The sequence below is a fragment of the Urocitellus parryii genome, chromosome 14, assembly GCF_045843805.1.
Source record: "Urocitellus parryii isolate mUroPar1 chromosome 14, mUroPar1.hap1, whole genome shotgun sequence".
Classification (NCBI taxonomy): Eukaryota; Metazoa; Chordata; class Mammalia; order Rodentia; family Sciuridae; genus Urocitellus; species Urocitellus parryii.
This window is the reverse complement of record NC_135544.1, coordinates 49,758,901-49,785,987: the sequence shown is the minus strand read 5'-3', so window position 1 is coordinate 49,785,987 and position 27,087 is coordinate 49,758,901. Positions and strand designations below refer to the sequence as shown.

The 27,087-nt window shown below is 45.6% G+C and overlaps 1 protein-coding gene across 1 annotated transcript in view; it reads left to right on the top strand.

Moving 5' to 3' along the window:
- The window catches only part of Cdca2 (cell division cycle associated 2), a 79,502-nt gene extending 52,818 nt beyond the window's left edge, over window positions 1–26,684 (top strand). Inside the window, exons 15-16 of the mRNA XM_077792461.1 lie at window positions 25,513–25,930; window positions 26,542–26,684. Of these exons, the coding sequence (XP_077648587.1) occupies window positions 25,513–25,930; window positions 26,542–26,684 (561 nt within the window). The remainder of the gene's footprint in view (window positions 1–25,512; window positions 25,931–26,541) is intronic.
- Window positions 26,685–27,087: the final 403 nt, after the last annotated feature.

Below are 27,087 nucleotides of genomic sequence, written 5' to 3'. Positions count from 1 at the left end.
TTCTGTTAAGTATGTTCTCCCCCAAAATGGTAAATGCTGTTATTGGTATTTTGCTAAAAGGATTGTTTTTAGACCCAACAGTATGAGAGTACTTACTTACCACTGAAGGTGTAGACTCTGTTGTCAAAAGCAACCTTTAGGTTGATCCTTATATCACAGTTTATTTTTTGCAAAAGACAAATGTATAGAAGTGTGGAACTTTATGAAGATGGAAGTAATACAAGCTTGAAGGCTTAAAGTGGGGTGATAAGTGTTTTATGATATGACAAAAAAAGTGCTTAAATATTTTAACAATTAGGAAAATGGAAATTATGAAGCTTGTTTTCTCTTTGGGTTCAATTTAAGAGAAGCTTTGAAGACTTGCCTTATCTGTTTCAAATGAAATTTTTACTTTAATAGTTAAAATCAAATTCTAAATGTGAATTTTTAGAAATTTTCAATAGCCAGAATTTTATAAATCCATCTTTATAAATGAATATATAATTTAAAAATAACATCAATATGAAAGCATTCTTTTCTTCAAACAAGATTGCTCTTTTAAAGACTGGATTCCCTAATGATTTGAATAAGTCACAGGTAGTTTGGCATTTAATTCATGGTTTGTGGTAAAAAAAATGTTTGAAAGGTACAAACTTACTAGGAAAGTAGTTTACTAACATAATACATGGTGGTAGGTCAGTGATTTGTATTGGCACAGCATTTTCCAGCAGTTCAAACTTTTTATTTCGTAATTTCCAGTACTATCACTTGTCTCAGCTTCTTTAGGTACCTTTCATAATATTTCCTGCCGGCTGTTTTGGTGACAGCAGTTTGAAAATCTAAATTACTATATATCTGGAATTTGTGAATGCACATAAATCATTGTATCATTAAACAATTGTCTCTGAAATCCTTTAAATCATTAAGCTCTCCCTTGCCATAATAGCAGAAACATGTTAACAAATAGGGCTCCCTATAAATAACACAACAGGGAAGAAAGCTCCTGCTGAGCAGCCCATTTCCCCCTTGTAGATGGAGACTATTTGTTACCTCCTTGGCACCGGCAGGTCTGGAACTCCTGCTGCTAAAGATGAATGTATTTTACATTAACACTCAAGTGATCCCCAATTTCTTCTGCTCAAGGGTGGATTGTTTAAAAATTTCTTTTATCTTTACATGTAAATTATTTATGGACCTTTTCCTTTCCCATTTATGATTTGATGTGGTTACCAAATCAGTTCCCTTGAAAACAACCAAAAAAGAAAGAACAACAAAAACTAATTAACTTCATATGAAGCTTTTTGATTTTGGTAATTAAAAAAAATAAAAAAATAATAAACTTTTCAGACACCTAAATATTAGAGGACTTTGAATTTCAAAAACAACTTTTGTATTTCCCCTTGTTCAATACGAAGGTGAAAAGCTAATGATCGTGACTTGCCACTAGTTCTAATTTATTATGCCGACTCAACCATATTTGAATTTTTAAAACTTCACATTTAAAAACAAATTCTCAAAAAGTGCTAATGAGGTTGGATAAAGTATTTTGATCTGTGATTTTGGCTTGGGTTTTTCTAAAGTAAACTTGTTCTCACTTTCTAACTCCTACAGGTAAAAATATAGACGCATTTTTACAAGTTCTGTTGGTTTTAAAATGTTTCATTGATAAATATTTTGATATTTATGAATAGTTTATCTACCTAAAGTCTCTGTATCAGATTTGTAAAAATTTCTGTATTTCATCAAGGCTTCCTATTTTCTTTTTTTCTTTTCATTAGTGGTGAAATCAAAAAGTTGACTTCAAAATAGTTTTTCCTTGGCTCGCCTTTTTTTTGCTGCAGGAACTCACCCTGCATGTTTGATCCTTTAGCTCCTCTGCCTCTGTTCCTGCAGATTCTTAAGTGTTCCAGGAGATGGCAGCATGGTATCTGAAGTCCCCCCCCTACTGTCTGAAACCTACAAGCCCGGGCAACTCCTATTTGCTGTTGCCGGTGGTGCCTCCCCTTATTTTTTAATCGCAGAAATAATAGGTGTCTATTGAACAAGGCAGAGAACTGTACAAAGCTTTGAAGCAGAAGTATTGACAACTGTCTTCCTTTCCCTCCACCCTGACAGACGTCAGTGTAGCTGCACCTTCCTGTCGAAGCTCTCTGTGTGCAAACACTGACAGCTGCCAGGGGTCTTCCAGAACTTTCTTCCATGCACAGGGAGTACGATTTTGTTGTTTGCTAACCAGGATCATGATGTGCCATTCTGCAACTCGACTTTTGTTGGTCAACAAAATACCATGAGAGTCCTTCAGTCTTGCTGTGAGCAGAGCTAGATCTTTTCAATTAAGCCTTGCATAGAATTGCATATTTTTACTATCTGTAATTCAGGTAGCCATCTCCTTAGTAATGAATGGGAGTTGTCTCCAGCTTTTGCCACTGAAAATGTGGCACATGGGGCTTGTGGAAATGTAAAAGAAATTCCTCAAAATTAAAGTAAAATGGTTAATTGACTTCTCTTCCTGATCTTAACTGGCAAGCTGCCCCTTACGTTTTCCCATCCTTGCCTTCTTTCTCTTGTTTTCTTCTGCCACTTACAGCCACTCTGCCTCTGTTTTCTCTCACTGCCCCACTTTCAACTGGGGTGCCAGAATTGAGAAGGAGGCTTAGAACTGCTGTAATTAGGAGGCAGTGATTGATCATGCCTGGTTCATGCTGGAGAATGAAAGAGCTATTTTTTAAAAGTCTAGCCTACTGAGGTAAAATAAGTTACAGTAAAGTTACTCTTTTTGAGCAGTTTGAATTTTGGCAAATTTATAGTCCTGTGACCACTGCAGCAGTCAGTGATAGAACATTTCCACTACCTGAGTCCGTCCCCTCTCCCCGAACCCATTCCTTCCTTGTTGATTTCTGTCGTTATATTTCTCTTTTCCAGAATGTCATAAAAGTGGAATCATACTGTATATAACTTTTCATGTCTGCTTTTTTTGAGATTCATTTATGCTGCCTGTAGTCGATACCTATTTGTTGCTGAGTAGTATTCCAGTTTATTGATGTACCACCACTCTGGAAATTTGGATTGTGTTTTTTAGGTAATATGAATAAAGCTGCTATAAATGTTCACGTGTGGTTCTTTTTTTATATCTTAGATAAATACTTAAGAGATGGGGCTCGTTTATCTTAGGTCAATACTTAGGAGACGGGGCTCTTGGACTGGATGGTTGAAATAGTTTACCTTTCTAAGGAATTGGTGTACTTTCTCATTTTGTACTCCTACCACCAGCTGTTTGTTTTCCAGTGACTGATCATGATGAACATCTTTTCCTACGCTTGTTTGCAATCCTTATCATCTATGTTGTCTGTTCAAACCTTTTGCCCATGTTACTTGGTGTTATTGTTTATTATTGAGTTGAAAGATTACTGAGTATTTGGATACAAGGGCTTTACTGGGGTTGGTTTTTTTTTTTTTTTTGGTCCAAATTTTTTTATTTTGGTGCATTATATTTTAATGGTTGCTTTTTTAAAAAAATATTTTTTTTATAGATGGACCCTGTACCTTAATTTTATTTATTTTCATGTGGTGCCTCACACTTGCTAGGCGAGCTCTGTACCACTGAGCCCACAACCCCAGCCTCTAATGGTTGCTTTTTGTGTCCTGAGAAATCTTTGCCTAACTTGAAGGTACAAAGATTTTCTATTTTCTTCTAGAAATTTTATAGTTTCATTTATCATTTAAGTCTTAGGTCTCCTTTGAGTTAATCTTTGCATGTTGTGTAAGGCAAGGGTGGGGTTTTGTGTGTGTGTTTTTAGTGGAAGTCATCCAGTGCCGTTTGTTGAAAAGCTTACCCATTCCTCATTGAATTATGTTGGGACTTTTGTTGAAATCATTTGGCCTTATATGTGTGGTCTGTTTCTGGTCTTTATTCCACTGATCTATATGTCTGACGAGTGTTAGACCATGTTTAAAGTTCTTTGTTGGGGACAGTAGAGGCAAAAGGTCAACCATTTCTTTCTGGGACCTTCAATTATACCCAGACCTGCATGTACTACCTTTAGGGGACAAGAAGCCAGGTTAGTCATAAAAAGTCCTCATTAATAAGGTAAGGAGACCAGTTTTCCTGGCATGGCTGTGCATTCATCCCAGTCTTCTGTAAACTAATTTACTGTGGTTCGTGATTTAAAATCGTGGCCCAGAGTCCCTGTAAGAGTCAGTTGTCCAGAAGTAATTCTCTCTTTGGATGCTGAACTTTGGCTAGAAGAAATAAAGGGAAATTAAAATAAGTTCCAAAAGATTAAATTATCTAATAGAACTAGTTCATTTGTGTTCATAAGTTGAGTTTTTGTTATAGTTTGGTTTAGTATGAGAACGGCTCCTCTCCATTCTCAAGTGAATTTAGCATTTGTGAATCATTTCTTAACATGGGAAAATTTCCCTACACCAAGTCATTCCAGGTGGGCAGATTATAGATTTATTAATACCTCTGTCAGGCACTTATTTGACAACTATGCCAGACATTCATTTCTAAATGTGATCATTGTCTTCTGAAGCTCAGTTTTCTTCAGGGAGGCAGAACAGCAGTCTAGGGCATGGTTGTAAAGAAGTCCACTGGCGAGGCGTCTCGGAGCCACCCGTGGAAGCTCCAAAAGGCACGTGTGTTCCTGATGTCCCTTTGTTAACCACTCCTGGACCTGGTTGTTACAGGTTGGCTTCATCTCATGCAAGTTTTAAAATCATTTTTGCTTCCTTTGTATTCTTAGTGTGAATACATCTGGATGGAGCATACATCTGAAACTAGACTGCACACAGTGGATTGTACGGAACAAAATTTTAAAGTGATCTCACATGGTTATTCAACTCTCTGTTCTACCAAGTCCGTCTGTAGAGTATGTGAAGGATTTGCCTCAGGGTTTGAAATCCTAGATTGAGGGTGTGGGGTGGGATTAAAATTCATGTAACAAATAATTGTACATTAAAAAAAAGGGGGTTTGGTCTTAAATTTGAGAATCACTGCATAGCCTTGATTTGGCCCTAAAATTGTACCATGGCCTGACAATTTCAAGCTATCTGATATTCTGGTGTTTATTTTTGTACATCATTCAGTGTTGTCTGTTAGAAACTGAGATACAGACTACAAATAACAAGATGGCCCTAAAGGAGAAGTTGACTGATCACTGCCATTCACCGCATACATGTTTTTATTTCACATCTTCAACCAAGATCATACTTAGCCTGATTATGACCTGAAGGATTTATTGGAAAGATTTTTGGAGGTTTGGATGAAGTTGGGATTCAAGTATTTTTTGAAACTGCTTTTATATTTGTTAAGTATTCTATCACACACGAAAAGGGGGAAATAAGTGAGCAGGCACATTAAAGAAAAATGCAGGCTTGCCTTTTACCACAAAATTTCCGACAATTGGTGGGAGAGCTAACTTTGAAGTTTTTGTTATAGTTTGGTTTAGTATAAAAACTGTCCCTCTCCATACTCAAGTGAACTTAGCATTTTTTTCTCATTTATTCAAAGTGTACAAAATGGCTAAATTGCTTAAGTTTACATGCTGTGCTACAAGTGGTCTGCAGGGATGCAAACAATTGGCATTTGGGGTTAGAAGAAAATTCAAATTATATAAACTTTAAAAAGTTCCAAATCCTTGTGTACGTGTGTGAATTTTTAATCTCTGAAATTTTAAAGGTAACTGTTAGATCTATTTACTACAGCTAATTTTATTTTCATGGCCTTATTCACCCACTTATTCATTCCACTTTAGTAATGTTTTGTAATTTTAAATATAGTGATTTGGTAGTGGTCTTTATGTTTTTGCCATTTAAAACCAAACCGCTAGAAGTGTTCTGTTATCCTGGATGCCAAGCAAGGAAATAAATGTCAATTTTTTTTCTCTGTTTCACATCAAATAACCACTAAATAGCATCAGGTGTTTGCAAAAATATTCTTCTAAATGTCTGCTGCTAACAGTGGAATAATTTTTTTCAGTATAAAATTAATGTCAGGCAGTTGAAAAGTTATAGAGAAAATGGGCAAAAGAAGATTTTGATTCAATTACATTTGTAGTTTAGATGCCAGGGACTTAAATGTAAAGCATAAGATTTTATGTACGATTTTATAAACATTTGAGCAAATACAATGTGTCTCCTTTTTAATTGTTCATAACAGCAATAATCCAAGGCAACCAATCTTTGTCTTTTCTTGTTTTGAGTATAAATTGGGAATGAAGATTTTTAAATATTCCCTAACTCAGACCTGAAAAACCTGGTGTTAGTCTTGGGTGATTTCCAGTGACCCTCTGCCTCCCTTCTTCCTGCCCCCTGTGTAGATTTGGAACCGGGCAGCCATTTTTGTTTTTGGAAGGGAAAGGAGACAGATATAATGAATGACTTTTATTGTGCAATATTTCAAACTCTCTTGAATGCATTCGAATGGGATGGAAACTGCTCTGCCCTGTGTCACAGCCAAGAAAAACAAAACATATTCCCTAAACCTGGATGTGTGTTTCAAACTGGCAGTAGAGTTCAGCTCTCAAACAAGAATTTAGTTTGACAATTTTTAGCCCTTGTTCAACTGAATATTAGGGTAGGTCACAGCCAAAGCAAATACCATGGGGAAAAATTAATGTACATATTTACAGCTTGCAGGTGGCATTTTTTCTTAAATGTTGGAGATTTGTCTTAAGGAATTGCATTTGTGGTAATACTTTTAAATAGACTACTTTTTTTGTGCTAATATTTTTAAAATGAGCTCTGATAATAGTAACTCCAAATGTAAATAAATTCTACAGAAGTCCCCAAAGAGTGATAAATGCTTGAATTTAAGTATTTAAACATTTAGAGACCACTAAGAATCTGAGAATTTTAGGAATATCAGAGCCAGCAAGTATGCCCGAAACCCCCTTGACAGCAGCCTTCTCTGCCCCCCAAAGAACCCACTCTAAGAAGCATCAATGGCCCCTTTGTAAGGCAGCCTCCAGCATTGTTTACCAAGTCCCGCCTTCCCCACTTTAGTTGTTAAGTATTCCCCCTTTGGATCTGTGAAGAGAAAGTAATCTGTGCCATCAAGATAATCCATCTTGTACATGGTGCTTTCTGACCCTCACAAAATATATTATTAATCACAATAATAACTTTGAATTTGTGATTACCTGCGACCAACAGGCTCTTGGTTTGTGTCTTAAGATACAATGGCAGCAAATGTGTAAGTCAGACGATCCGAGTCTCACAGGGTAGCAAAGATTTCAGCCCACTTTTCAGGTCTTGCCTTTGAAATATAAAATCCTTTCATCAGATGTTTTGCTGAATAATATCAGACAGAAGCATTGCCTGTAGATGCAAAGATTTCTACTTCCCAGGCGCTTAAAGCCCAACGTAGTCCTGTGAATAGCCTAAGTGGCATTTTAAGGAGTGGATGTTTAGGTTTTGCAATTTGCCCTGAGTGGGTGAATGGATATGGTAGAAGCCCACTGTGCCTGGGCTGTCAAGAGGCCAGAGAAATGTGATTTAAAAGGAGGGGGACAGGGCACTAGAAATTTCTTGGGGGGGGTGGTGAAGCAAGCTTTTGTTTTTGAAAGTGTCCTTTAGGTTGTTGGTATTCAAATTTGAATGTGGTGGGTGCATAGAGTTAAATTTGCATTTGAGTAACAGGAACATTTAGCACTCTGGTTTATTCAAATTCATTTTTCTTATTTTTTTAAACTCTCAGAATTGAACAGTTCCTTTTTAACCTAAGTAAACTAATTTTTAGATATAAAAATAATTGTCCAATCAAATCCAATTAGAACCTCTTAGATAATTCCCACTGTGGCTTCCTTTCCCCTTGGAGAAACAATGCATCTTCCCTTTAAATAAATAATCTAGGCCCACCCACTTATAGCCCTTGATCAAGACCTTGTCCTCCCTTTTTTTTTATTAAAAAAAAAAAAAAAGATTTTGCAACCCTCACTAGAGGTGCGGCAGTGTATGGTTCCTCTGGTGACACAGCAAGGTGCAACATGGGTTCTGGGAAGTGACTGGCCCCTCAGAGAGGACAGTGTGCAGCCTGATGCTCAGCTGGTGGATTATTTCATGAGCTCTGTCCACACCTCTATCTTCCAGCACCTGGTGCTTCAGGAAGGCAGGCCACCGGGCACTGGCTGGCTGTTGCTCTAAATGTTGAGGAGTCATTGAAATCAATAGCTTCAGCAGAATCATCCAGAATTTCTCAAAAGTAATCAAAGGTCGTGAATTAGCTGAATGCCGAGTTCTGATTTACCATTTCTTTTCTAATATATTTGTGGGGGGCTGGAGCAGAGAAGAACCCAGAAAGAGCTCTGCTTCTGAGTCAAGACTGCTGCTGCTTGCAGGTGCCAGCACCTCAAATACTCAGCGTTCTCCATTTGTCCCTAAAACCTGTGCCCAGGGTCCCACAGCTGTCCTGTAAATGCCCCCGTGGATTTCTATTCTGTATTTCTCCCAGGAAAGAAAACAGTCCTGTCGGCTCCCCTACACTGTGGAAGCCAGTGGCCTTTTTGACATTTTCCTGTCTTCCCTTCTGTTCTGCCATCCACTTGCAAAGAGCTGTTACTACCAGGCCAAAAGCTGTAACAATATTAAGATGTTTTCCTCAACCTTGTCCCCAGAAAGATACTCTGTTTCCAAAAGATTGTTCTCCCCTGGGCATTACATCATGAATTGATTCAGTTCTTGGAGTAAGAAATTGAACAAAATATAATAGATTACCTCCTGGGGAAACATACTTGGGTTGTTAAGTATTCCCCCCAGAAAACTGAGAAACTGCTTATATATTACTCCTTGGTCCACATTTAACCTTTCCCTTTATTGCAGCTGAGCAGGGAGCTTTTTTCCTGTAAAGGTTTGTTTTAGTGAGGGTCAGAACATTTTGGTGAGGAGTATAAGTACTCTTGGTGTCTGCCCTGCTGCACTTGCTCAGCTCCACGGGCAGAGTGTACCAGACCCTGCCACAGGTGAGACAGTGGCCAGCGAGGGTGTCCCCCCCGTCAGGAGCCTTGCAGCAGGCTGAGCGCAGGAAGCGGGCGCTGGCCGGAGGTGGACCTGGATGGGTTTAATTTTCCTCAGGGAGTGTTTGGCCCCTGGGGCATCGTGCCCAACAGAGAAGAAGGCAGCACTTGTGCAGCATTTGGAAGGCATCACCGTGGTCACGTGGAGTGCGACTGGCACGCAGCATCCAAGCCGGAGAAGAGGATCGGGTTTCCTCTTTCTTGGGAACCGGTTCTCGGAGAAGGATGTTAATGATTGATGAAATAACTCCCGTCCAATAAATAGTGCAGCAAGAAATGTGGGAGCTATTTTCCTTTCCAAGTTCACAAGTTGGAGTGGAAAAGGGACAGGGGAGCGTGGGCCGCGCACCTCTGCTGGCCCCAGATGGTGGTGACTTGGACGTGGAGCGGACGGGAGGGCTGCTGAACCTGAGGGGCTGGTCATGACGGGCACCTTTCATCGCCCCATGCCCAGCTGGTCACTGGAAGCTTGTCACGTCCAGAGCCCAGTTAACAGATCGTAGGACCATGAAGCGACTTGGCTGGCTCTGTTGGCAGGATCGCTGCAAATGGCCTGGGTAGGGCCAGTTACTTTTTCTGAGCACGTCAGCGAATCTCAATTATTGTCTCATAAATCTCTAATCAGGAGATTAGCAAGGCCTCCCCAGGGCACTGCAATATATTCCTTTATCCCAGTGAAAGCCTTTCCACGGCTGCCCCCGAGCCCCCGGCTGAGCCTCCGGGGTTCACTCCATCTCTGAGGTGTGCACCCGAGGAACTGGCCAGAGCCCCCGGAGGACTGTGGTCAGGAGAGAGGCAGCCCATGGAGGAGATGGTGAAGGGCACATGGAGCCTCTATGTCGCAACTTCCTGTGAATGTCTTTAATTATTTCAAAATACAAAGTGTAAAAAAGTCAAGTGCCTGAAGTGACCATGCCGAAAGTCTGCCCATCTCTGTGACCTCCTCTGTGCACGGAGATCCGGGCCACGTCCACTGTGTGTGGCTGCGTGCAAACTGACCCACGCAGATGTGCCTCTTGTGTTGTCAGCCCGCATCCTACATCTTGTTCCAGGTGACCCCTCCCTCCACAGAGGGTCACTGAAAGCAAAGGGCTCCGCTGTGTTCTCCATCTTCAGTGCCACAGCCGTAACCAGTGCTCCCACGTGCCCTCACTCGAGGTGATCGCGTTGTTAGGCCCGTGTGGCGGATCGGGAAGCTGAGACTCGCAGAGCTGGGGTGACTCGCCTCCGATCGCACGGAGCAGCGACCCACTCACTCTCCTCTGAGGCAGAAGCTGGGGGATGCTGAAAGCAGCAGAGGAAGGCGATTTTCCTCTAGGACAGACTCGCCAAGGTAACCAGGATGCCCTCTTGCTCAGGAGCTGTGACACAGTGGCCCACACTCCGTCTCAGGGTCCTCTTCTGGCTTCCAGGCTCTGTCCCCAGCCACAGCTTCCTCCTGCCTTCCTCCACAGGAAATCAGCCCCGTGGGCAGACCGTCCACTGCTGCAGGGCCTGCCGCGCTCCTGGCTCCTGGCTCCTGGCTGAGGGTTCTCTTTATCAAGATGTGGGGAGGTTCCCTGTGTGAGCTACACCAGCTTCGCTCAACCTTTACTCCATCTGGTCAAAACTCTCAGTGCACAGCCCCTGTCTTGGAAAAAGACAGGGTCCGTGTACTGGCCCAATCTCCTGGTCACAGAGCATGGCCTGCTCCCCCCCCACCCACCATGATGCTTCTGTGCCACCTAGGATGCGCTGTCACCTACCCATCCATTTGTTGACTGGAAACGGAAGCAACCCAGCAACCAGCTCACGGGTGGGCACAGAAAATTCCTAGTCACGGAAATCAGATACATCAATCTTTTCACCATCCAAAATGTGTCGTCCACCTGCAGTTCAGCAGGAGGGGTCAGGGGTGCAGTGTCAGCCAAGGGCAGAGGAAGACTGCCAGGAGGCTCCTGCTAGAGTCTGGCAAAGGCCGTTTCCACCAGGAAGCTTGCCCTGGCCTCGGGACAGTATGTGTGTGTGTGTGGGCGGGGGGGGGTTGACTTGAAGAGCCACCCCTATGCTGTTGTGCACCCCAAGTCCAAGAAGCCATGTGTCTGAGCTCTGGACAGCTGTGGCCATTTCTTTTGGGAGGTCCAAGGGGGTGAAACTGGCTCAGACCTGGGCTGGAAGCTGGAGCAGGTTCTGTTTGAGGGCTTAGGGCAGCAAGTGCCAAAAGCAATGTTTGTTAAGTGATAATTGATTGCCAGGCCGTGAGTGGAGCATCATTTTAGTTGGCACGCCTGCCTCAACCGAGAGGCTTGTTAAAGTGAAGGGGCCCCTCTAGCTCTTTTGCTGGCTCCTATAGAAGTTTGGGGAGAAAATGGGACTTCCTTTCTAAGGGGTTTGGACTGCAGATTTGGGGAAAGCTACCCTCCTTTGTCTACCAACTTCTCCAAAGGGCATGTAGGAAATCATCCTTTTAAAAATCTCCCTTGCACTTTATATTACCCCCATTTCTCCCAACATTTCTCTGTACGAACATCGTCACCATACAATGTCAAGGGCTGCCGTCGCGGCTCGGTGGTAGAGCGCTCCCCTAGCAACGTGCAAGGCTGTGGGTTCCATCCTCAGCACCACATAAAAATAAATAAAATTAAGATCGAAAAAAAATACCATGTCAATTTTAAAGTTTTACGATATTTTGTGCTTGTAGTTGAAAACTCCAACAGACTTGGCAAGTGTATACAACCAGAGTAACTGAGATGAAAAAAAAAAAAACAAAAAACTCAGTGACCATTTTTTCAAGCCTGTTCACAGAAGAGCAAATGGATGGGCAGAGAGTTGGGGTAATTTGCCCAAGGTCACACAGCTTCTAAGGGCAAGGCTGGGACCCAATCTCCTAATCACAGAGCATGGCCTGCCACCGCCCCCCGCCCCAGGATGCCCAGCTTTTTGTTGACTGGAAACAGAAGCCATCCACAACCAGCTCCCTGGTGGGCACAGAGGACACAGCGAATGAATCAATGCTGTTTGAGAGGCTGAGGGTTATGCCGCCGCCCGTGATGTGCCTGCAGGGGGCGCTGCGACGGTCTTTCTGTTTCCACAGCATGTGATCCAAGTGCGCGTGAGGGCCTTGGACAGTCATGGGGGTGGGGGCGCTGGGTACAGAGTCTCACTCAATCATTCCAGTATTTTCAAGGCGTTTCCACTGTGAACGGTTGCAGTATTTTTCCCTTACAATATTGCGAGGGTTGAATTATGCAGCGATAATGTATGTCAAGTTCCTTGTTTAGTGTTTGGCATGTGAGAGGGACTCAGTGAAAGAACAGCTACTTTTTATTGTGGCATATTTTATACTTAAAAGTTACAGAGTTAGGACAAATCTTTACTATGATTCCCCAACATTAGGGTTTTACTTTATTTGCTTTCTCTTTTTCTCTGGGTAGATCTAGATTTCTCTGTGTGTGTGTGTGTGTGTCTGTGTTTAATTACTTTAATTTCAGACAGTATGCCCCTTTATCTCTAAAATACTTGAGCATTTATTTCCTAAAAATATGAGATGACTTATTAAGGCAATAACTTATTTTTTTAAAATATGTTTTTGAGTTATAGATGGACACAATACCTTTGTTTTATTTATTTATGTTTATGTGGTGCCAAGGATGGAACCCAGGGCCTCATACATGCTAGGCAAGCGCTCTACCACTGAGCTACAGCCCCGGGCCCAAGGCAATGACTTATTTAAGGAGAGCAGTGGAAGTACCCTAAATACTTGCTCGGCTCATGGTCCACTGAGCTTCTAGTGAGCACATAGCATATGCCAGGCACAATATTAGAAGCTTTGAAAAGATATCTCATTGAATTCTCTCGGTAGCATTGCAAGGCAGATTGATAAGCTCTGTTTTGCAAATCACAGTTATTTAGACTCATGAAAAGTCAGTACATTGCCAAAAGGACCTTAGTAAGTGGTGGAACTGAGATTTGAACCCAGTACTTGGGACTCTGATCCCTGTATTCTTTCCAAAGCAGCACTGTAGTGCAAACACTGTAGTGCTTTGGTGGTTGTTTTCTGTGGTGCTGGATATGGAACCCGGGGCCTTGTGCGTGCTAGGCAATCGCTCTACCATTGACCGACACCTCCTGCCCCCAAATGGGGCTCTCTGTTGCCTAATAAATTGACCATCTTATTCTGTTATAAAAATGAGAGGCTATTAAAAAAAAAAACAACACAGGAAGCGACTCCGGGGGGCCCCTGGCCAGCGTGTGCCATCTCCGTGGCCTGAGTGGCAGGGCATTTGCTTCCACAGTTCTCATTCTGATGAGCTCTCCAGAGCTTCATTTCAAAATGACTGTAATCCTTCTGCACGGTTTTGTCGCTGGCTGGAAACCAACCTTTTTATCTTCGGATACCTTTAGTCTAGTTTACTTTTGGAAGGAAGGTTTGTTTTCCCAGGGAGTGCGGACGGTATCGTTAACATTTGGGATGGTTAGACTTCGCCTTAGGACCTGAAGATGTCATCCTTTGGCAATGCCTCTCGCTCTGCCTAGAGATTCCAGCAACGAGAGCTGTCGGTCTGTCCTCTCGTTTCCCAGCTACATGTAGCTGATGGGCCTGGCCCTATCCTCTTTCACTCAAACTTAGAGAACAACCAAAGCAACATAATTCATTGGGACGATATGTCCTGGAGGGAGTTTGAGTCCTGAGGAATCTGGCAGGACCCTTTGGAACTAGTATCAATTCTGCTTGAATAAAATTCTATGCTTGCATCAGCAGTCCTGACTATCAGTTGCATGAAAATTCAACGGGAAAAGAATCTTGATAATTCACAGGCCGTGCACTTTAATGAAGAATTCCAAGTAGCTTGGGAACCTCCCATGGCTGTGGATTGGCCAAGTTGAGAAAGAACATCTGGGGATTTTGTGCTCCTCTGCCTGTGGAGATTGGAAGCGGGGAAACTGTTCTGTGTAGAGGCTCCGGCCTGGGGATCTGGGGTCCGACTCACCTGGATTTGGACCCCAGCTCCACCACCTAGCTGTGTGACCCTGAGCAAGTCAATCCCAAATTCATTATCCAGAACAACAGCGAATTCTGCTTTCAAGTCCGTTTGTGTGAGACTCAAGTCACAGAAGCCAGGACCCAAATCCTTAGGAAGTTCCCCCACAGTGGTAGGTAATTATAGCAATGAACTTGAATGAGGCAGAAATGGATCCCCCTCTGTTCTTCTCCCTTCTCTTCTCGGCTCCCTTTCTCTTCTTCTTCCCACACCCTCCTCACTCCCTCAGTCCTGCTCTGGATGAGAGCTAGGAGAGAACATTCCGTTCTTGGCACTCTAACGACAAGGAATCCATGGCATTAAGGACCCTGAAGAGAAGCCCTGATTTCGTAAAGGCTTAATAAAAGTCAACCATCAAACACAAGCTGCTCCCCCCTGAATCGTTACACTCCGCTGTGGCCCAACATCTGGGCAGAGGGGCCCGCCCGAGTTCACTCGGGCCTCCCGGAGACCCAGCTCCCCGGGCCGCGGCTCCGTCTCTGTTTATGCCTCATTAGGAACACCAGCCATCATTCCAGGACTTTTTGCTGGAGCTGCCACTAACTACGTGGGTGAATTATTTCCCAACTTTGAACTTCGGTTTTTAAAATGGAACAAGTCAGATGAGACTTGCTGTAATGGATGGAAGTCGTTGAAAACACCACTCAGAGTTAATGCTTCATCCTAGATCCTGTGTCGCTTCCTGGGTATCCGTCTCGGCTGACGGCAGCTCCTCAGTGCCCAGGCAGTGTCTCACTTCGTAGGAAAGAGCTCAGGACTTGGAAGGAGAGGCCCCGGCTCTGCTACCTGCTAGCCCACAGGGCCTTCCGTGGGTCCCCATTCCTCAGCCCGCCAAGTTGCTCCCGTGTAAGTGGGGAGGAGGCACCTGAAGTATTGGGTGGTTCCACGGATGCTTGTCAGTAAAGCATGCAGCCTTTAGGAGGTTCAAAACAGATATTCAGTATTTCATTATTACTATGTCAGTGTCCAGGGGGCCCCACTGTGCAGTATCCAACAAGATTTTGTTGAAACCCATCTTCTAATATTTTTGCTTTTATTGATTTAAAAATCACTGAAGAAGAGGAAGGCAGGTATAGAATCAAATGTGATTTCATTTCCAGTGCAAGAATGTTACCCATGGACCATGTTTAGGAACTAGGAAAGGCTTTGAGAGATGCAATCTAAACAATATTGACGTTTATACTCTCAAGGTGCCTTAGGGTTTATGTGGCAAGAATAAACATCCAAATTAAACCTGGGATGAGATACTCTTGCTCTCAGGGGGATTCATTCTGTTAGGTTCCTTTGCATGGTTCTTCTTCAATTTGCATAGATAATTTTTAAAAATTGTTTTCTAATTATAGAAACAATAGTAGAGAAGATAGGAAAGGTGGAAAACAAGTTGAATTAATCAGGGATCTCTGGAGAAACAGAACCAATAGGTGTTCGTGCGTGTGTGTGTGTGTGTGTGTGTGTGTGTGTACATGCATGCGCATATGTGAAGAGATTTAGCATAAGGTTTTTGCAATTAATGAAAGCCAAGCAGTCCCAACATCTGCATTCAGTAAGCTGGAGACCCAGAAGTGACAATGATATATGTTCAGTCTGAGATCAAAGGCAGGAGAAGACCAATATCCCAGCTCAAAGATGATCAGGTAGAGAAATTCCCTCTTCCGCAGGATGTTTTTCCTAGCATACCTTCAACTGATTGGACGAGGCCCATCCACAGTGGGGTGGTCAGTTTTCTTTACTACATCCACCGTCTATCTGTTCATATGTCAATCTTACCCTCAAACACCCTCACAGACGTACCCAGAATAATGTTCCAGCAAACCTGCTGGCATCCCAGGGCCTACTCAGATTGAACACACGTTCACCATCACACTAGGGCTACTATTTGGGACATGCAGGAAAGAAGACAGAACTAACTCTGCCTCCAAAGATAATTTTGGCACATTTCTTCCAAGTCTTTCTTCTCTCTTTTGATGTAGCACATACTTTTTTTTAAAAATCAGTCATTCTATTTTATTGGAGATTCCACATTGTCCCCTTTCTTATTGGGAAAGTCGAGAAGACTTTCACTGTGCCTCTGATTTGCCACTTACAGAAGGATGACTAGAGAGCCACCGTTATTACAACCGAGTAAAATTGGACATGGCCCACAGCCCTGTCTCTCTCTGCGGAGAGAGAGGAGCATTTTTCTTCCATTTTGTAACTGGGACAACTGAGTTCAGGGGGTGGGGGGTGTGAGGAGGGTGGTCCTAGCAATTTTCAGGAGACACCAGGAAATCCCAAAGGCGGGAGGTGCTTAGTGCCCTGATTTGATTATCTCACATTGCACACATGTATCAAATTGGCATAATGCACCTTACAAAAATGTGCAAATCCTGTGTCTCGATATAAAAACAGAGTAGGTGTGGAAACACGCCCAGAAACCCAGCTGCCGTCTCCCCGAGTCCAGCCCTGAAGGTGTTAACAGCCCACCTCCTCTTGCCTGTGTCCCATGGCCAGAGGTGTGAGTGACTAGGGAAACCCCCAATAAATTAGGGGTGGCAGCCTCTCTGGGGAGGGAGAGGTGGCTCGTTCAGCGTTTTAAGCCTTTGAGCTGGTGTCCTTTGTCGCTGATGGATTTATTGACTATTTTTGCAGGGGGCAGGGGGATTTGAAATCTAACATAAGCGCTTCCTGAGATGTCAGTACTGCAATGTTCGTGGTCTGAACAAGGATGTAATTCATATCTGCAGGTGCTTACTCTAGTATCAAATACTGCAATAGCATCATGCCTGTGGAATCCCGGGTCCCGGGGGTCCCATCTGTATCCTGATATGCCCACGTCCTCTCCCAGGCGTGTTTGCCTTTCTGAAGGAGCTCTCATTTCCTTCAATAGGATATGTTTTATTTCATCCCTTTTCCTGCATTTACTCATATTAATGTCACCGCATTCGCTGGTAATAGCTGGGCCTGGAAGTAACCCACACGGCCACGTAGGCTGGCCTGAAACGCCACGCCTGGGACGCATTACTAAGAAAGAATGCAAGGGACACGGAGAAAGGAACACTGCCTTCTAGGAGCTCTACCTACAGGCAGCCGGTGGGGGAGGCTGGAGGGGCACCTGGGGGGAACTCAGGGCAGGGGCCAGGAAGGAAACTTTGGGGTTTGGGATACTTCTCCAGCTGGGAGGTTCTTGGTCGAGTGACAGATACATAGCAATGGAAACATCCCTTTGGATTTGTGTTCCTTTTATTCCTGTGTTGAAGCATAAGTGGATGTTCACAATTGGCTAAAGCAGGGGTTGTCTAAAAGTTAGGACTCTGGCCCGGGCACAGTGGGTGCACACCTGTAATTCCAGCACTTGGGAGGCTGAGGCAGGAGGATGGTGAGTTCAAAGCCAGCCTCAGCAAGGGTGAGGTGCTAAGCAACTCAGTGAGACCCTGTCTCTAAATAAAATACAAAATAGGGCTGGGGATGTGGCTCAGTGGTCAAGTGCCCCTGAGATCAATCCCCAGGACTCCCTCCACCCACCCACAGTTAGGACTCCTAGGTTTTCAGGAATGCACAGGGTGGTGCAATGCCTTCTTCTGGGCAAGGTTTGCTCTCCTCCTCCTCCCCCCTTCTCCCCTCTCCTCCCCTCCTTTCCTCCTTCTCTCTCTGTCTCTCTGTCTACACACACACACACACACACACACACACACACACACACACTTCTTTGCTTATTTATCTGACATCTGGGCTCATGCTGGTAAGGCAGGGGAAGGAAAACCTTCTCTGGGTCTCGGGACAGTTCTTTTAGTTTCTCTTGCTTTCTAACCCCCCCCCCCACCACCACACACATTTTCACCTGTAAAATGAAGCAAGCAATCTGCTTGCTACTTATGTCACTTAAAAGCACACAGAGAAAACACGTTTCTTGGAATGTTACCGGATATCATATGCTATAAGCACCTATAAAAGGACTAAAGGTCATGTTCAAAGGCATTTATTTAGAACACAAAATGACTGTTCCTGGAAACTGTTTGACAATGTGGGATGCAGGTAATTATCCCATGCCTCTAGTATTAGTATGCTGATAGGTTTATAGATAGTTTAATAGGATCGGTTCACTTGTGCATATATCTGTTCAACTCCTATTTTATGTGCTAGTGTAGATTTTGGCTAGAGGGACTCTTGTCTCGCATTGGGAGCTGGGGGGAGGTCTTAGGGGAAGAGGAAGACGTGGAATCCCTGTGAAGGTGTGGGCTGTTAAGATTGAGGCCGTTTGTAAGTCAGGGAACACAATATGTGGTGTGCTCTAGTGTATATCACCTATAATATATGTGCATTGTGTTGCATTACGTATGTGCGTGTGTCATGGACATGACGTGATATAGCCTGTGCTCCCTGGGGCTTGCCGTGGGTGGGCAGCTTCCCATCTCAGGCTGCTGGGTTAGAGAGATTTCCTTTCTTGCATGCCCTGCTGTGGAGTTGGCTGGGAAAGGACAAGTGCAGACACCGAAAACTCCAGCTCTGACAAAGAATTCATCCTGGGTTCTTGGAAGATTCAGGGGAAATTCTCATCTAAAAGATGGGGGTTTGAAGGAATTTTAGGACAAATATTTCTCAATTGTGGGAAGATCTGTTCAGTGAAATCTTGGTTTTTGCAAACTTATAGATCCTGTTCTTGGAAAAGAGATATTTCCAATCCACCAGAGACTCTCAGCAGACAAGTCATTCTGCAGAAGAATGGTCAGGTTGTTCTCTGTGTGGGCAAAGTTCTCACCGCAGATCATTTTCTTCTTTAGTCAATATGTTTTTCTATGTATGAATTTAGACAGTCCACTAAAACCCATGGCTGGTTCTTGATAAAGCCATTGCTCAGTCGACCACCAGGAGCCAGCCTCAGGGCCAGCTGGCGGAGGGAACGTGGGGTCAAACCAGACTGGGCCCTCCACACTCAGCCCGTGAGGCTGTTGTGGTTAGGATCTGCAATGTTCCCCAAAAGCTCATGTGTGGACAGCATGGTCCCCCATTTGGCAAGGCTCAGAGGTGGGGCTTTTAGGCAATGACCGGATCCCAGGGTGCTGACCTCACCAGTGGATTAATCCATTTGGTAGGTAGAGTGCCTCGAGGCTTGATGGGCTGTGGGGAGGTGGGACCTCACGGGGGAAGGGGTCACTGGGAGCAGGCCCTGGAGAGGTCTCTCTTTCCAGGGCCTCCCCCTGCTTCCCAGCTGCCATGAGCTGAGCAGCCCCCCCCCCCGCCCTTCCCCAGCATGCTCCCACCTCAGAGCCCACAGAGACCGTGGATTGAACCTCTGAAACCATGAGCCAAATATTGAATCTTCCCTCCTCTCGGCTGTTCTTGTCGGGTATTTCGGTTCTACCCAAGAAGAGCTGAGCAACACAGGGATGTCCGGCCAAGCTGAAGACGGCAGCTCTCAGAAGTGCACATGGCAGGGCACCTGCTCCCACAGGCAGGAGGGACTCGGGCTGAGACACCCCATGGCCAGGAGGCTGCCTTCTCCCCGGGAGTGAAAATCCTTACTGTTAATCAGTCAGCAAGGGCCCAGATCTAAGAGTGTGAAAGAAGGACTGGGTGGTCCTGGGGTGCTCAGGAGATGGGGTACCGAGGACCTGCCATTCCCTGGGAAGGAGGGAGGCTAGAACACACCTCTGATGCTTCCGATTTCACCTTGACATCTGCTTCCTGCACCATGGAACTCCGATGGGTATACTCCTGATGCAGTTCCGACTACTGAAACCTTTCCCCGAGATGTGGTTCTCCTTTTGGACTCCATTCCTTTCCTCCACGGCCATTTCCCTGTGTGCCTGACTAGCCCAGGTCCACTATCTAGTGCAAAAAATAGAGAGTTGCTTTGCACTTGTTATCCATAGTAAAGGCAGCCAACGTGTGTCAGTCAGTGTGTCTGTTCTACCCGGGAGGCAGCTGAGCCCTGGGAAATCCTGCAATTTGTTTGAGGTTGCAACACAAGTATTAGATCCCAATTTGTTCCTTCCACACTATATTTCCCCCAGACATTTTCCATTTAAAAGTTAGATAATCATTCATTTGACTAGCATCTTTTTAAGAACTACTGTATGCCAGGCATTTTGAAAAGCACTGGGAATATAAATGTCAGTCCTTCTGATTCACAAAGATTGTGGTCTGTCTCAATAAGATATAATAAAGTGGAATCTTTAAATAAACAGTAAAACGTAGAGTGCCAACAGTTAATGCTGGGGTAGCTGGAGAGAGGAAGTGGACAAGCTAAGGCTTTTAAGGATCTAGGGAATTTGAGTAGAGAGAGAAGGATAAAAATTTCAGACTGTAGTGTCAAGTTGAGCTAAATATAGACAGTTGGGAACTGGCCTGGTGTTTAGTCTGTTTTCTGTTGCTATAACAAAATGCCTGAGGCTGGGTTCTTTGTGGAAAGAAGTTTGTTTTGGTTCATGTTTTTGCAGACCAAAATCCAAGATTAGGCACTCATAGCTGGGGCCTCTGGTTAGGGCCTTCTGGCTGCCTCATAACATGGCGGATGGCCATAAGTAGGACCACCCACGAGAGGTCATACCATGAGAGAGGAAGCAGGAGACAGGGAGGAACCAGGCTCATTCTTTTACAATAACCTGCTCTCTGGGAAGGAGCCATCCTAGGATAACCATATTTATCGCTTCTGAGTGTGGTGCCCCCATGACCTAATTATCTTCCTTAAAAGGCCTTGCCACCCCAATGCTATTACACTGGGGACCAAGTTCCAGCACAGGAACCATGGGGGCGACAAACTGTATCCAAGCCTCAGCACCGGGTATGTCTGGAGGATCTGCAGAGAAATGTCTCATCAGAACAGAGTCATTTGGGGGTAATGGAGTGAGCCTACCCAGATGAAGGACGGTCTCAAATGCCCATGGGCAGTGAGAGGACCTTCTTAACCAGGGAGTGATGCAGTGAGTGCTGCCTCAGGAGACCCAGGCCAAAGCTCAGGTCCAATGCTGCCCGAACACAGCATCCAATGACCGAGGGAGTCATTTCCCTGGACGAAGGCGTGCCCTTAGTTTAATTGATTCCTAAAGGACTTTTTTATGTGTTAAGGGGATTGTTCAACTCCTCAGGCATTTCAGCTGATGATGTGTTTTCCTCGGGTTTCTCACTGCTGTGACCAGAGGACCGGACAAGAATGAGTTTAGAGGAGGAAAAGGTTGTTGGGGGCTCATGGCTTCAGGGGTCTCAGTTCATGGATGGTGACTCCATTGCTCTGGCCCCAGATGAGGCAGAACATCAGGCAGAGAAAGCTCCTCAGGACCTGGCACCAGGAAGGAGAGAGAGAGAGAGAGAGAGAGAGAGAGAGAGAGAGAGAGAGAGGAGAGAGAGAGAGAGAGAGAGAGAGAGAGAGAGAGACAGAGAGAGAGAGAGAGAGAGAGAGACAGAGAGAGAGAGAGACAGAGAGAGAGAGACAGAGAGAGAGAGACAGAGAGAGAGAGAGCACTTTGCTCACAAGAGCAAAATATAAACCCCAAAGGATGCTCCCAGGGACCTACTTCCTCCAGCCACAGCCTCCCTGCTTCAGGTACCACCAATTAATGCCAATCAGGGGATCAATGCACTGATTAGGTTGAAACTCTCGTCACCAGATCACATCACCTCTCAACTTTCTTGCATCGCCTCCCACGTGAGCTTCAGGGGGGACACCTCGTGTCTAAACCACAGCATGACACTGCGTAAGATGTGTTTCCCTCTTTTTCTCCTCCGCCCTCTTCTTGGAGGCCTTGAGTCTAAGTAATGGGAGGAGATGTTGGTGCTATGCCTTGAGCCAGAAGACGACACGCCAATCAAGGTGAGTAGGTAAAGTTGGCGGGAGGTTGATCCTCACCGTACATCAAGGGTCTGATCGTGCTTTAGAGACTCTGGGTCAGATGCAGGGAGGACCTCATTCTGATGGCAATGTCAGAGCTGTCAAAAAGAAATGAGACCTTGGGGTAAACTTCAGGCCGGGGGACAGAAGGGAGGCTGGGCAGAGAGCAAAGCCCTCATTAGAGTAGGGGGGATTGGAGGCACCGAAAAAGAGAGAGGAAGAGACAGACAGACGGAGATGGAGAAATAGAGCAAGAGATGACCCTTTTGTCGGGATTCTCTCCAAGTAGTTCATATTTTTTGTGGTGGTTGTAAAAGGTATCGCTTTTCAATTTCATCCTCTGATTGTTCATTGCTGCTGATAAAAGTGCGATTGATTTTCGCGTACGAATGTTTTCATTCTGAAACTTAGCCAGGATAATTCGTTCGTTCTAGTAGTTCTGTGGTATTCCTTCGGTAGCTGTTTCACGGTGGGTGCTTAAAAAATAGCTCTGTGTCTCCGTCTATTCCGTTCTGTCTTTCCTTAGCAGGTTGCCTACATGCACCACGGATACAAAAACCTAATTTGCTCCTCCACTGATGCGACCATCTGTGTCATTTTGGGGTCAGATCCGATTGTCGTTGTTGTTTCTCTCCTCAACATGTGTGGTAGACGTCCTGCCTGGTGACTTTTGACTGGATGTCAGGCGTGGTGAGCTGTACGTCTCTTGGTGCTAGATATTTTTGCATTCCAACAAGTAGCGCTGAGCTCTGTTCTGGGGCACAGTTAAGATCCTCCAAGCAGGGTGACCCTCTGGGTCTTGCTTTCAGCCTGTTGAGATGAGACGGGCGCTGTGTTTATTCTAAGAGTCATCTTCCTCCAGTAGTGAGGCGAGACCCTTTTCAGAGAGATTTTCTCTCCTGGCGTTTGGAGCAGGCTCCACTCCTGCTAATCTGTGGATCCTGTGGATCTCTTCCACGCCTCTGGTCCTTTGCTCACAGCATTCCCCTGAGCACTTCCTGGGGACTGGCAGGTCCCCAGAGCTCTCTGTGTGCAGCCTCTGCTCTCTGGAATTCTCCCTGTGAACCCCGCGGCCTGGCTTCCCCAGGCTGGGGGCTCTGCCCGGACCCCCTGGGACACTGTGCGACCTACTACACATCAACACTTCCCCCGGGGGGCTAAGGGGCCTCAGCCTGAGCTCAGACGAGGCATGTCCCTTGGTTTCCCTTCACCCAGAGGTTGCCCACCACCCTTTGTCTTCCTGCCTCCTGCCGGGTACTTTGGTTGTTTCCTGCATGAGGGCAAATCTCCCTCCTGTCACTGTGCTTAGCCTCTGGGGGGTGCACACCCCGACTCTCAAGGCCTGGGCCTCAGTGCCACCCCCTTTGTGTGGGTGCAGACCAGTTGTGTGGCTGCTGACTCGGATGCAGGTGAGCAGTGGCGTTCTGAGCTGCATGGTGACTTCACAACCCTGAGACAGGGGAGGGGAGGCCCAGCTGGAGGCCAGCTCTGGCCTCTGTCTTCTTTCTTACTGCGAGGCCCGGTACAGTCGGCCACCAGAGGGGCCAACGAAGGAAGCCCACCATGGCGACGGTCATGCGGGCATCTGCACCTGCTGCTCCTGCAGGCTTCGGCCTGTAGCTGTGTTTCTGGGGCCCGAAAGCCTTGATCTCAGTGCCCTTACAAAAGTCTCTGTCAGAGCCAGGAGCGCTCTGGTGGTGGGACTGACGTGGTGAGAATTCTGCAGCAAAATGGAGTTCAGTTCCTAGGGAGCCTCTCTTTATTTTCTTTGTTCGACTAAAACCTCAAGTAAAAGAAGGGAGTGTCGTGGGAATAATTAGCCACCACGGGTGGTATGAATCCAGAGAGGAAAATAAATTCATCAGCTTTAAAGCAACTCATTTAAAACCGTGAGTGTGGTTTATTTGACCTGCATTTGGGAACAAATATTAATGAAGAAGTAAAAGCGGCTCACGGCTTTCCCAGTCTCTCTCATTTCCCTCTAGATGTCTTGGATAGAAACTAATTATCAATGCTCTTGATTTAATTTGGAAAAAAGATTGGATGAAGGTTTTTCTGAAGTCCCACGTCCATGTTCGTGGCCCAGGAGAGGGCAAAGCAAGGCCTGGTCCTGTCTCCGCGGCTGCTCCAGCCGCGCGGGCCAAGGAGTCCACTTTAGAAAATAAGAAGAACTACTTTCATGATGGTGACTATTATTTTTTAAATAAAGAATTTCTGGTGGAAATGCAGCAAGACCAGAGGAGATTTTCCCAATGCTCAACCTGCTTTTATTAACCTGTTAAGCAGATACCGCAAAACTTTCATTAATTGAAACACAGCTAAATTGAACTCTTTTTTTTTTTCCTCCCTCATTTACTTTTAGAAATAAACTACTGAAAGGCAGGAAAGCAAGGTGCCTTTAGAAACTTATGTTAAAATATTTAGGATCGTTTTATTTAGGATCCTTTACATGTATATCCCCAAACGTACACTTTCTGTATTTTATCTGCAGTGTACTCTCAATCATTGATATTCTCCAGAGCTATTCCTTCCGTTCCTTCTCTCTCTGTCTCTTTTTGGTGTTGGTAGTTTAAGATGGGGATTAAGAGTGTGGGCTCTGGTTGGGCGAGGTGATACACACCTGTAATCCCAGTGGCTCGGGAGGCTGAGACAGGAGGATTGGGAGTTCAAAGCCAGCCTCAGCAACTTAGTGAGGCACTAAGAACTCGGTGAGACCCTGTCTTTAAATAAAATACAGCTGGGAATATGGCTTAGTGGTTGAGTGCCCCTGAGTTCAATTCCTGGCACCAAAAAAAAAAAAAAAAAAAAAAAGTGTGGGCTCTGGGTTTGACTCCTAGCACCATCTTCTATAAGTTTTGCAATACCATCTGCAGAATGGGAAAAATGTTTGTACCTATTCACTGGATTGTTTGTTTATTTTGCATTACTGGGGACTGAACCCAGGGGTGCTCAAACAACTGAACTAAATCTGCAGCCCTTTGTATTTTTTAAAAATTTTTTCATTTTGTGACAGGGTCTAGTTAAGTTGCTTAGAGCCTAGCAACATTGCTGAAGCTGGCCTCAAACTTTCGATCGATCCTCCTGCCTCAGCCTCCCAAATGCTAAGATTACAGGTGGGCACCACCACACCTGGCTCATAGAATTGTTTAGATTTACCGAGTTAATGGCGTGTCAAGTGCTGGAGCCGTGATTAGCATGGAAGAAAGGTTCAGTAAGTGCTTGCAGTTACTTTCTACATGGTATCCATGGGTAGCACTTTTCTTCCTCTGTATTCATAGCTTTGACTTCCTCCACGCGCCCCCCCCCCCCATATATTTTATTGGTGCCTTATAATTGTACACACGAGTTGGAGTCCTTGTTACATATTCATACATGCACAAAATAGAACAATATGATTTGACCAGCATCGTTCTCCAGTATTTCCCTCCTCTCCCCCCGGGTTTCCTTCCTCACTGATCTCCCTTGGATTTTCATGACAGCTTCACTTCATCTTCACACTAATATCGAGAGCACCCAGGGAGACATAGAAAAATGTGCGTATGTGCTCACAATAACGGTTCTTTGTCCCATGGTGTAGTCACCAGATGGTCCTGTCTTTCCATTGATGTCCATGGAGTATGTCACAGTATGATTTCCAAGTGGTCAGCTAAATATGGGGGGGGGTCCCCCGTCTTCTTAAATTCCACCACCACAGGACAGCATCGTGCTGCCCCGGAGCCCGTGTCCACGCTTTCGACCATCGTCTTCCTCTGGTGAGGTCAGCATCTGTCATCAGCAGACGAGGGCTTTGCAGGTGAAACCCCCCCCTGGGGGCCAGGATGCCCAAGACCGAGTGTCCGGGGACCGTGTCTCTTCCTCTTTTAGAAAGCTCACCACCAGGAAGCCCCTGCCCCCCTCCCTGGTCAGCGCTCTCAGCTGTGGCCCTGTACCCTCTGCCTGGCCACCTCCCACAGACCTCCCTCCGGCCTTCTTTCTGCTGGTCCCCAGGAAACTCACTTCCTGCCTCCTCAGACGTTCCCTCCAGCACCAGGCCGTGTCCTCAGGACACCGAGGCCTCCTTGGGCCCTTCTCTCGGGGCCGATCCTCGTTCTCTGACTCCACGCTGCCTGGAGGTGGGGAGGAAACCCCTCCTCACCTCCATTTTGCCACACATCTCTGCCCCCTGTTACTGTCACTCTCTGTCCTTCTAACAAAAGTCCTTCCTTCGGTGGAGTCACCAGCTTGGGCTTCTGCTCCTGCTTTTCACCTGGAGAACGGCTGTTGTCTCTGCTCCTCACTGGCCCTTGGCTCCCTAGTGCCACCTGGGGCCACATCATAACCCACAACCGGTCCAGCCCTGGGACAGCGGGGACAACCCCACCATCCGCTGGACCCTCTGAATTTTCCAGTTCTCTGGCGCAATCACTCCTACGCTGCATGACTTGGCCATGTGGTCCCCTGTCCTTACTGTCCGTCAGTCCCTTGAAGCCTAGCTCCTCCCCTCCAGTCCAGCTTCGACTTCTTGGTTCAGTGTTTCCATATTTCTCTTTTCACCAGTTAAACTCCTTGCTCTCATTACCTTTAGCTGCGGTTGTTGTTATGTCCACCCTGGATCACTTGGCTTGGTCTTCGTGTCTTCCTCTTGCCTAAATGTGGACTCCTGTGTTGCCAAAGAAAATCGCATTATCACACCAACCGGCAGACTCTAAATTCACACTTTTCAACCTTAACTGGGTCTTCGTAGTCTCTGAATTGATGGTTTCCGAGCCTCTCCTCCTTCTCAGTGGCCTGCAGCCTTCCACACTTCAGGCCTCCAGAGTTGCTCTGCCCTGGTCTCCTTCTGCTCCCACACCTGGGCAGCCCCCCGGCCTCTTTGCTGAATCTTGAGGACAGCCGTGGTCAGTTTGTCAACATGATAAACCATAGTCCTGCTTTTTCCAGTCGAGCACTGACCTAGGCATCGCTGTGAGGGCATTCTGCAGGTGTGACGACAGCCTCTAACCATCTGACTTCAGTAAAAAGGATTATTGCAGATCATCTTGGGCCCCAATTCAATCACCGGAAGCGCCTTCAGAACTTACCTGTGGGCTAACTTGTGTTCGTTCTGAGCCCTTTCAGTTGGTCCTTCCTGATGGTCTGCCCTATAGATTTGGGACTTGCCTAGCCAACCTTCATGATCGCATCATCCACTTCCTCAAAGATCCCTTTAGCGGCTCCACAGAAGCCACAGATAGAGCTAGGATTATTTGAGAAAGACCTGTGGTCTGATGGGGTGGATTTCCAGGACATT